Source organism: Coturnix japonica, chromosome Z (genome assembly GCF_054131305.1).
Source record: "Coturnix japonica strain WE chromosome Z, WE-NBRP24, whole genome shotgun sequence".
NCBI lineage: Eukaryota > Metazoa > Chordata > Aves > Galliformes > Phasianidae > Coturnix > Coturnix japonica.
The window spans coordinates 42125095-42137292 of record NC_140702.1 but is presented as its reverse complement, the minus strand read 5'-3'; the positions used below and the strand labels follow the sequence as shown (position 1 = coordinate 42137292).

General features: G+C 37.4%; 1 protein-coding gene across 7 annotated transcripts in view; it reads left to right on the top strand.

The window, feature by feature from the left end:
- ADAMTSL1 (ADAMTS like 1) overlaps nucleotides 1-12198 on the top strand; it is a 379149-nt gene that overhangs the window by 288771 nt on the left and 78180 nt on the right. For all 7 annotated transcript variants that reach the window (XM_015849101.3, XM_085529433.1, XM_015849102.3 and 4 more), the window contains 2 exons: nucleotides 309-456; nucleotides 3587-3671. In XM_015849101.3, the coding sequence (XP_015704587.2) occupies nucleotides 309-456; nucleotides 3587-3671 (233 nt within the window). The remainder of the gene's footprint in view (nucleotides 1-308; nucleotides 457-3586; nucleotides 3672-12198) is intronic.

Below are 12198 nucleotides of genomic sequence, written 5' to 3'. Positions count from 1 at the left end.
TCCATTTTGGGATGGATGGCCACAAGCCAAGTAGCCAGTGCTGAGAGTGTGGCACAGCAAAAGAATTCCAGGGGCTAAAAGTCCAAAGTGTGTGCAGAACAAAATGGCAAATATTTGTGTCAATTTTATGCATTATCCACAACTGCCAAATATTATGAATAATGCAAGAATGGTTGGGTGTTTCCGAATCATCTTTTTCCCTGCATTGTACATGTACTTCTGTGACACATTCTCTTTTTATGTGTAGCTCCTACAACATACTAGCTGTCTGCAATCATTTCTTCATTTCTTCTGTTTTATTATTCCAGTGCACTGTGACCTGTGGACAAGGGCTCAGATATCGTGTGGTCCTTTGCATTGATCACAGGGGGATGCATACAGGAGGCTGTAGCTCTAAAACAAAGCCACACATAAAAGAAGAATGCATTGTACCCACTCCTTGTTACAAACCCAAAGGTAATAAGAGAAAGATTCTTATGAATTTTTGTGTCTGAATGCTGACTAATTCACAGAAATTTCTGGGCTACAGCAATGTAAGTGATCTTAATTTCCCCAAATTAGAGACTTAAATTCCGCCATAAGAAAAGAATCAGTCTCTTTTGAAAGATGAATTGATATTTTGGTGAATATTAAGAGCATTTGTTATGTGAAATAAGCATGTCCTGTGACATGACTCTTCCAGGATGGAAGAGTGAAATTTGGAATTTTAATTTCTGTGCTCGCTGTCCTATGATAGACAAACTTGTCAATTTGCAAGGTTCCAGTTTATCTGGACCATGGGACTTCACTGTATCCACCAGTCACCAAAGTGGCAAAGCTCTGATGCAGGGCTTCAGTCAGGAAAGGAAAGGGTATTATTTTGCACTGTGTTCTGCTGGAGGACTTGAGTTCACTCAGTCTGCATTCCAGGACAAATAAAAGGCTCTGCTACCATAACTGAGCAGTATCCTTGAGCTCAGTTAACCAGATGAATCTTTGAGGCTTTATCCATTTATCACATTCAAAATCCATGTAAAGAAAGCTGCTGTCTGCTTGCAGCATGCAGTGTAAGCAAAATGCATTAAGATGCTGAAAATCAGATGATGCATACCACCAAGTGAGTTCTGTTTAGGGAGCCTGGAAGGCTGCAAGGCCAGCTAGGAAGGTTTGCTTGCACCTGTCAAGACATCTCTTCTAATGGGATTTGTCTAGTAACTACACATGGCTGTTTCCTGGAAGTACACTCTTACAACGGGGTGTTATCTTTTCCCTGGATCAATTCTTGTACTGCCCTTTGCAATGCATAATGTCATTAATATCTGAGTAGAGATGGCTCACACTTTCTTCCATTTTCTCCTATGGGATGGGAAGCTCTTTTTGAGACATAATATTTTACTAAAATTTGATTTTAGTCTTTGTCTTGGTTCTGTAATTTTTCCTCCATAATGCAAGTGATAATATTTGAAGATACGTGTACCATACTTCCTGGAAAGTGCTGGAGCAGATGATCTCCAGAGGTCTCTTCTAATACTAATTATTCTATTTATGTGATGGAATTTTGTCATTTTTTATGTCTTCAATCTAGCATTATAAATTTAAATCAAGGCTAATCATTGTAGCGTAAAGCACCTTGCTTCTGTTGAATTTTTAGTCTTGGTTTACTCTTTCCTTCCATACCTGGAATAAAATAAAGCAGGAAAACAATGTTCTTAGCTGACTGAAATAGCAAAACAAAACATGTGGAATACTCTTTTAACATTCTTTGCTTAAGAATATCAGAATGCAAAGAATTGATGTAATTTATTTCATTTTAATTTATTCTTGTACTGAGGCACTTTATCATACAGTAATAATGGGAAAGTACAGGATAACCCTAGATTAAGTAGTAATTTTCAATTTTTTTGAGAATGTATATTTGTTTAATAAAACTTCCTGTAAAACATAGGGTCTAATGTTTTTGTACTCTCCCTTAAAAGTAGAGACTTTAATCTCCAAAATTAAAAGTTTTTCATTAGTTTATGTTAGGAGTGAATTTCACTCATTTTGTGTCAAAGCATGCTGTATAACATCAGCATTTCTCATCCTCCAAATCATTTTACATTATAGATGGCAATTGTTTTTATGTCTCTCCTGCTGAATACATATCTTTAAAAAACAAACATTATTTAAAAAGTCACAAATAAGACAAATGTACATGAGAGCTTTTGCTTTTTACAAGCACTTGAATCCAAGGGAAAAAAAACACAGAAGTAATATGTGGCTTTCCAAAACTCATAAAGTGGGCTACAGTGCTTATAAATAAAACTATCTCCTACATATTTTGGATAACAAAAGTGGTAAAATATAGATTAAACTAAGAGCAACGCTGGCAAATATTCATCCTCAAATAGTACTAGTAAATATGTTAGAGTAAGAACTTGGCAAGATATTATATTGCTATCCCTTTTTTCCTCAGTTAACATATTGCTTCAAAACAATTTGCTTGATAAAAGTTGCAGTAGCTGTGAAATCAAGTTGTTAGTCATTTTTCCTCTGTGATAAAACTAAAAGTTTTCACAAAAAAAAGTGCGAATTTCATGTGCATGCATGAAAGGTTCCTTCTTATACACAACAAAGTTATTGAAAAATCTTAAATATTCTGTATGACATTAATCTGTTCCTATTGTTGAGTACAAATCTACACATTACCTAAATCAAAAAGGTTTAGGTGGTTAGTGAGTGGCCAATAAGCCTGGTCCTGGTTCTCTTTGGTGTTCTGAGTTTCATTCTACTGTATTTGTGTCTTTTTCTTGATCCAGACCCAAAATATTTTGTTAATATGCAGAGCTCATTTTCAAATTGTGGTGCCAAATTTGCTCTTACGTTATGCCCCTGTAGAGTTAAAACAGCTCCACTGCCTTCAGCTGAAATGCTCCACTTTGACAATTCATGAGAGCAGAATTTGGCTGAAAGAGTTGAATGGCCCTGCACTCCCCAGAACAGAGAGACTCATTATGTTGCGTGCATATCCTGGATAGGAGAAAAAGCAGCCCCACTGTTTTTCATCAGAAATGACAGAAAAAGTATCAAGCTCATTTTTTAAACCCACATAGCTGATGAACTGATAAACTTAAAGTTGAAAAGTATAGCTAGACCATTTTATTACGGTTTCTCTGTTTTTTGGGTATCGCTCATCAAATCAGGACTTTATTCCTTTTTATAATCTATCAAAAGCAGGATTAATGCATCCTCTGAAATTCTAAAATTCAAGCATAAGCACAAGGATTTTACACATTTTGCCTTCAAAGCATCAATGAGGGTCATTACATTACCAAGTCTCACTCTGAAAAATACTTGCTAGAGTGCTTGGTTTAGTAGCCCAATTGCATCATCTGTAAAGTAACTATCTGGGTCATATAGCTAAACTGTGACCCTCATAATCTAGCTCACCACTGCAAAATAACAACTCTATAATTCCATCCCTCTCCTTCTTTCTCTTCTTGAGTTCAACCTCCATGTGAATGGAGGCACATGTATATTCCAAGTGATGAAAGAGCAAAGGCTGGCACACATGGGAGCATTGCTGCTGCATGGTTACTGTTTTCATGTACTTGCATTTGTTCTGTAGAGAAACTTCCTGTGGAAGCAAAATTGCCGTGGTACAAACAAGCTCAAGAGCTGGAAGAAGGAGCAGTGGTGTCTGAAGAACCTTCGTAAGTCTTTAAAAAATTTTTGCAGCAGGCATGCATGTGATGAGGATCTGATATGGTGAAATTATATTTGGCTTTCATTAGAGGATAAAGACCAAATCTCCTCTCCTCTCCTCTCCTCTCCTCTCCTCTCCTCTCCTCTCCTCTCCTCTCCTCTCCTCTCCTCTCCTCTCCTCTCCTCTCCTCTCCTCTCCTCTCCTCTCCTCTCCTCTCCTCTCCTCTCCTCTCCTCTCCTCTCCTCTCCTCTCCTCTCCTCTCCAACTATTTTTTCCTTTACTTTCTTTCCTTTTCTCTTTCTCTTCTTTCCTTTTCCTGTTCCTTTTCCTTTTCCTTTTCCTTTTCCTTTTCCTTTTCCTTTTCCTTTTCCTTTTCCTTTTCCTTTTCCTTTTCCTTTTCATTTGAATTAACCCTTGGAGACATAAATTTAAAAATATGCTGTTGGAAATTTTACTGAAAAGAATTTTGTTGGTATGTGACCATACTTGGAAAAAATTTAGGTACATTTTTTATATGATGCTTACAGTGCTATAGAAAAAGTACAGTAATATATATGTACACAGCTGAATGTCTCTTTAAATGTTAGTAAAAAGGGATTTGTACAGAATAAGCATAGCCTGCAAAGAAATATGAAGAAGTTTTGGTTTATCATCACAGACATTTTTGATAAAACACTCTAGAAACGCTTGTGAGAATAATACTTTTTGTACTAAAGCAGGCCTTAAGGGTAAGGAGAAGGAACTTAAGATTCTTTAAATCTTCTAAGTTTTATGAGCTGCTTTGACATCTATTTTCTTCACAATTTCTCTGCTCTGCTGCAATAAAGACCCTGTTCTGCTAAGATCTCCTTATCTTTTTATCCTATCTCTCACAAAAGTTCAGTGATACCAGTGGGATACTAATGCAATGGAGCTCTGTTTAGATTAAGTTCATTCTACCATGGGTCAATAATTTGTACATATTTTTCTCCTTGCAAAACATGACTCTGGAGCATGAATAATCTTTATTTTAGGCTGATGAGAAATCAATATGACATTAAATTAAATTAAACTGTAAATTTTTATACATGTTGACTAATAGCTAAAATAGAGGATGAAAAGTCAGGCTTTTTGTGCAAAGTTTTCCAAATCTCAGAGCTATCCATGCCTTTGTTTGATTTGGAACAATTTCTAGTGATAAGGCATGAGCCAGAAAGGCCAAATATAAAAATGTAGAAAGCTTGTACTGAGAGGCATATCCATGTAATCCTTGTAAATGCTAATAGTCTTATTCATATTCTGTCAGACAATCTAATGTGTTGACAGTGACCGTGAGTGGTGAACTTCCCCAGAAGATGTTTCAGTGCTTCATTATTAGCGGTGGTTTTCATTAATGTCTAACTACAAACACACATTCTTTTTAGATCCCGGTTGTTAGACTGGAAAAAAAATATGAATAATGACATAAAACCAAAAGAGATGGAACATTCAGAACTCACACAATCAACAGTCAACTTTGATGTCAGTTTTACAGTATCACTTGTCTGCATTCATCCTCATAGCAATTTCAAATACACCAATTAGTTGAAAAGTAAGATGTGTTAGATGATAACAGGCCCTTTTGTCTCTCTTTCTGTAGCTGTAAAGATACAAAATAGTATCCCATGGTTCAACATGCTAACTGACATTGAGCCATTACCCACTTATTTTGGCTAATGAATGGTCCAGAGTGTAGTAGCATGCTAATTTAAAGGTCATATCTAGTGAGAGGTTTTAGATGTTGGATCAAATACCATCTGGTGTAAGACACTTTGCGATGCTGCCAGCCCTTTTGCTGACTGTGACTATGAATAATTAGAACATGACCATCCACTTCTTACTGCTTGTCTTCCTAAGTATCTATCACGCTTATTTGCAGTTTGTTGCTTAGCTGTAAATATTTTCAGAAAACACATCATGGCTTCTGGGGAAAAAATAAAATATTCTATTTCTGCTTCACTGATGAGGCCTTCCCCTTCCCCTAACTAAGTGGAGTGGAGCTGGCTGAGTAGGGTTTTATGGTGGGCATAGAGCTGAGGGAGACAGGGTTGCCTTTCTCAAAGACCCCATACCTCAGCTTGACAGGAAGATAATGATGTGGGAAGAGGAAAGGCAGCAAGGATGGAAGAGGGGGATATGAAGTGAGAGGCATCCAGGGAAGTGCTAAACCCAGTGCCAAGAAGGCAGTACTGTGTTCAGGAGAGTGTTTGCTAGAAGCTGAAGTACTGTAAGCTTCTTCAGAAAGAAATATGTCCCTGTGATTTTCCAGCTTGCTCTGTAGTGATATAACAGTGACTGATTTCCCGACTGCACGGGCAGATGTTAGGGAGGACTCTTTATTCTTCACTTCACCTGATGCCCTTTCTGAGCTTTCTTAAGCCATCAAATCACTGCTCTCATTCTTCTCTACAGACAGGGTCATTCTTTGAAGCTGGCAGACTGCTTTTTGCCCTCTGACACTGTTATCTTTTCTTCCTTATCATTCTTAGGGCAGAGAGAGCAACTCCCAACTGTAAAAAACTCTGCTGTTCTTCTCAAAATTTTTTTTTGTTTACTGGAAATTTAAAAACCAAAGCTGAAAATTTTTACTGAATTTCTTGTGTATTTTGAAGTCTCATAATTGTGAATCTGGTGTTGATGTCTTGTGATTTTAGTGACTTTGTATTGCATAGATATTTGCTAAAAAACTGCAAACTATGAATTATTAATTTTTTTTGTATGAACATAAATTTGGTGGACTTTTTTCATTGTCCTTCCACCTGTAATTTATGTTCATTCTTTAATATGTGCTGTTAGGACAGCATATACCTCATTTTCACTCCATCTGCATCTAATGCCTTCCACTGTTTATTTCTTCAGGATCTCCAAAGGAAGCAAGCTTTACAGTGTAATTTTGCCTGTATATGTCTGTCTGTCATTTGCCTTCCTCTTTCCTTAATAATGTCTGAAGGTACTGCTATTAGCTGAATTGGACAGAGGTATAAATTTATTACAAAGAACTTTACTCCTCTGTCACATTTGGTTAATATTCACCAGGAAATTCAATGGCTGTATTTCCCACATGTTTCACTGACCGATATGACTAGGTATAAAACTTATACTTACTAACTCCCCTGTTGAAGAAAAGATTTCTAAAGGACTACAGTCCACTAGAAATACCAGATAATCTACTTGAGCACTCAGCGTTCAAATCCAAATCCATGTTAAATTGGTTCTTATTTGTTCTGCTGCTCAAATAACTGATAACAACTAGTTCAGACACTTGATGGCTAGAGGAGAGAGTTAAGTCTGAGTCATCTAACTTGCAGCACCCCTAAACAGAGTCAATTATTATTTTTTGACAGAACTGCTAGGAAATACTCTGGACTGGCAAGAATATTTTGTAGTCTCTTCTAGGACAAAGTTGCAATTACAACACTCTATGTATTGCTGTCCATTACTGAAGTGACCATTCAACAGTCTTTATCAAAGGGAGAAGTCAGAATATTTTTCTGACTGACTTCTCGCACTGAAGCTGATTGCACCAGCACAGCATGACAGTGGAGTCAGAAAAAGCAGTAATCATTATTAAAAAAGCATGGGTTTTTCTATGAGTAATGAGTTTGTTTTTATGGATAGTGAAAGGGTTGTTGAAAAAATTTCTTTCTCTAACTCTTGAAAAATGCTTTTGTATGTTAACACCATACCCAGCTTTTAACATATTGCCATAAATAACCATGGTGCTAGCCATAAAAAGGAGGGGATAAAAAGAGGGCAAACAATAATATCTGGATGCCAGATGGCACCATCAGAGTGATGAGGCTAGTTCAGAAAGGTACAAAAGGAAATTCCTGACATGCATCAGTGGGGGGCAGAGCCCTCAGGGAACTGGATTTGGACAGAGAGGTCAGTGTGGCAGAGTCACCCAATATCTCTTTTTTACTTTTCAGTACGTATTCATTTTCCCAAGGACACATAAGCTATCTCATTCTGGTTTTCCCCTTAAAATAGTTCCTATAACTATGTTCGTAGCAATTTCACAGGTTGAAATGCAATTTTGAAACTGCTTACAAATGGTTTACTCTAAGAATTAGTTATGTTATGATTACTGAGTTGCTGAAACACTAGTGGTGCTATATCAGTGTCATGTGGTGAAGAAGGAAGTTCAGGGAAATCTTTCCCTGTTAAGATTTAATTGTATACAATGAAATAATCAATGCAGTCTGTCACAAGGAATAGCAGCTGTGTACCAGCTAATATCAAGTAAAGACTTCTTTCTAGTAATTAAAAATATAATAATAATCCTTAAGAGACTTAACTCTGCCTAGGATTTATGTCTAATATCTGTAAGGGATAGAATCAGTTATCTTCCCACAGGGAGAAAGATACTAGTGAACTTATGGAGAGCACCAACAGTGCAGGGCGATCTGACATAATGCTGAAGGAGAAATGATGGGAGATAGACTGTGCTATTACTCTTACAGATGGAGCTTCTGAGGATTTTATTTGCAGGTGATTGTGGCCCCTCACTTTCACTCCTCTGATCAACAGCACCAGCAACTATACAGTTTCTGTGTATAAGCATTCAGCAGTATTAAATTATATTCCATAGAAAGGTGGACCCTCCTGGAGAAGAACAGACTCATATTTCAACTCAAGACAATAAGGCTGAGCTCAGTTTCCAGTTCTAGAAGAGAAAATTTCTGTAACTTTAAACAAGCCACTGAGCACTGTTATCTCACTAGTTGCATTTTGGTTTTAAGAGCTTAAATAGGTAGGTGTCTGTGCCTTCAGTGTCTTACTGGCATTTACAGTTCTTAAAATTGTTCAGCCTTTGGCAGAACAATGGAATTAAAAATGAATGGTATTGATTTTTATACTGTCTGTCTTTCATTTCTGCACATCTCAGACTCAAAACATTGTGATCTGTGAGGAAGGTCTCCCATTACTGAGCGCTGAAGTTTTGTGTTTCAATTCTTCTGGTTTCCCCAGTTACCTGTATGTTACCCTATGGAGAGGAATATGCAGACTGAGAAAAGCAATTGTTGAGAGTAGTCCAGCAGAGAAGGACATGGGGGTCCTGGTGGATGAAAAACTTAACATGAGCCAGCAGTTTGCTCTTGCAACTTGGAAAGTCAATGGTATCCCTGGCGTCATTAGAAGAGGAGTGGCCAGCAGCGACAGGGAGGTGATTATCCCAATCTACTCTGCCCTTGTGAGGCCCCAACTGGTGTACTGCATCCAGTTCAGGTCAGGGGCCCCGAATACAAGAAAGATGTGGAGCTGTTGGAGGGTGTCCAGAGGAGGGCCACAAAGATTAACAGAGGACTGGAGTATCTCCCCTACAAAGACAGGCTGAGGGAGCTGGGCTTGTTCAGCCTGGAGAAAAGAAAGTTGTCAGGGGACCTCATTACAGCCTTCCAGTACCCAAAGGGAGCCTATAAACAGGAGTAAACTCTTCACAAGGGTAGATAATGGCAGGATAAGGGGAAATGGTTTTAAGTTGAAGGAGGAAAGATTTAACTTGGATGTCAGAGGGAATTTTTTAAGAAGAGAGCAGTGAGGTGTTGCAACAGGCTGCCCAGTGAGGTTGTGGATACCCCATCCCTGGAGGTGCTCAAGGCCAGGTTGGATGGGGCCCTGGGACATATGGAGGTTGGTGGTCCTGCCTGCAGCAGGGGGGTTGGAGCTTGATGATCCTTGATGTCCCTTCCAACCCAAGCCATTCTATCATTATACGATTCTATGAATATACACTGATTCTAATCTGTCTCATCTACTCTACAGAAGCTGGATTTTCAAATGCATACCCTTTGTATGTTTTAAAGAGAAGATTTTTTGTTTTTTTTTTACTTAATAAATTGTATTTATTATAACTTTTATATATATATATATATTTTTATACTATAACAATTATAACTTTACTTAATAAATTGTAAACTGAGAAAAGCATTCTCAAGTGCAAATGTGAATAATGATATTTACAAATGCGAATAGTCTTTGCAAAATTGAACTGGGAAAGTGGTATCTACACAGTATCCATCCTTACATGAAATTCTGTGGGTAGCTGAAATTAATTTGTGTTTGTAGGTAAACTGTATGTGTGCTGCCCAGCCTGAAGACTGGACTCCACTGTCTTTCACAATTTTACCAGTATGTTTGCATTTAGTGCTTTATGTATAAACATTCATATGTTAGTTTAGCTCTCATACTATAATGTACTTTAAAAGTATTTTCAGTGACTGTATTGTACTACAAAAGCATTGAAACTAAACCTGTGCTCTACCACATCTACATGACTCCTTCAGAAGTCCATTGATGTTGGTAGCGCTATGTTTCTTCTCCATTCCCAGAACATGATGTAGGCCATTGGAGGCTATTGTGCATATGAAAAATCATGGAATAATCAGTTCCTTTATGCTAAAGTCAATCTTGTACACATTATGAAACAACAGCTAACAAAAAGAAGAAAAACTCTGAAAAATACAATGCCTCTTTAAAATAGAGAGCTATTTTGCCAATATGTTCCTGTAGAGGGAAATGGTTTCTAGGCCCTTACTGTAAGCATCTACAGGGCAACAAATCAAGTATAGGCTTTTGTTTACAGAGAACATCCATTTTCATCTCCTGGTTTTCTTATGAGAGTTTTCCACTTTTCATTCCATTCTGTTTCCTTTTCCAGCTTTGAGATCAGTGCTGAATATGGAGATGTCTGGGGGATGGCAACTAGAGGGGCCCTTCTGCCATCACACAGCTGGGTGCCACAATGAAGGCAGCACTCCAATGGCTGAGTAGTAGCAGACACAATTAGGTTAGTCAGAACCAAGCAAGGTTACAGAATCATATGAGCATTAAGGTTGGAAAGACCACTAAGGTCATCTGTTCCAACCATCAGGTCATGATGTTCCCTTCTTCCAGCCTTCACTACATTTAGTAATGATCTCTCTAACATGGGAGCAAAACACTCCTCTTTGAAATATTCTACAGAGCCCTCAGAATACATTAGATGCTGCATTTTTCCATTAGGGAGGAAGCATTGTTTGTCAGAGGACAAAAGTTCATCTTTCATGCTATAGTAACATGCTAGTCGCTGGGAAGTATGATAAGAGCTATAAAATACTCCAAGTAATCTCATCAAGGCAAGAGTCATTTTGGTTTTTATTTGTACCGCAATGACCCAGGGAGGTCTGGCTGACAGCTATCACTGTGACACTACAGCAACCAGTTATTGAGACTGTCTTGTTTATTATGGCTGTTATTACAAGGATTGGTACTTTAAGCAGGATTTAATTAAACAATGTGCAATGACATCTGAAGCACCTGCATTATTTTCTGTTTTCTAAAATTCTTGCCTTTCAGTAAACCTAATCCACCACTTCAGTTTTCAGAGAAGGACACAGAAAAGTATAGTACTGGCAGTGGAAGCTCTGCTGTGTGTGGAACAAATAACTTAAAACCTATGGAATTGTCTGCTTATCATTCACATACTTTTTAAGTTCTGTGCTCACCATTTGGCAACATTTATCATTAATGACCACACAAAGATATCTGAAAACCTTTGCAATTTCCTGGTTTAGGGGAAAAATTTGCTCTATTGATGTTCTTGCTTCTCTTTTGTTTCCTTTCTCTTTTGTTCCTGTGTTTGTATTGGTGATATACATCATGTGTAAATATTCTGAGAATTTAAAGTATCTCTGCCTTTATAATCAAGTAATTTTAATGCTTGGCAAACTATAATACCTTTTGGTTTGGAATACAACAGTTCTTCGACAAAGAAAATCTACACAACAATCCAAACTGCTAAAAAATGCAAGGAATGCAGCTTTTGAAGAGAACATCTGCAGAGTCTTTTCTTGTAAACTGGTTAGGATTTTTGCATGTTAGTTCATCAGGTCAAGAAGCTCTACATTTAAATTAATCAAACTAAGTCACAGCAGCAGTATAGGCTTAGTCAAAACAGTATGAGTGACCTACCAGTGCTGTTAAAAACTATAATCCTTTCAAAATTAAAAATAGCCATCTTTGAAACAAAACCAAACTTTATTTACCATTTGTAAGATAAAAATGTCTTAGAGTATGGAAATGGAATAAAAATCATTAGTTTCTCGGAGGCTTTCATCCATGAATAAATCTTACAGCCTTTGCAATAACATTATAAAAACATTATAATAATACACACACTTTCCATTGTATTACTTCCCGTATGTAGTGCTAGCGGTGAATATCAGGATTTTAAGAAGATGCTATGGATAACCACAAAAAGTGGGCAGCAAAATACACATCGTCTTCCTTAGGAGACCAAGATGCTGTAGTCAGTGATCCTGGTACATACATACAGAGGAGATACTACAGTTCTTGGTTTTTTACTTCATAAAGTGAAGGTTCTTTTGTCAACCAGAGAAAGGCAGTAGTTTGAGGGGGAAAGAAGTGAATACAAAAACTTTCAAAACTGCTGATCACAAAACTAAATTTCTGTTTTCTCCCTATCAGACTGTGTATGGCATTCTCAAGGTAAGAAATGAGTTTCTGATAGCTCC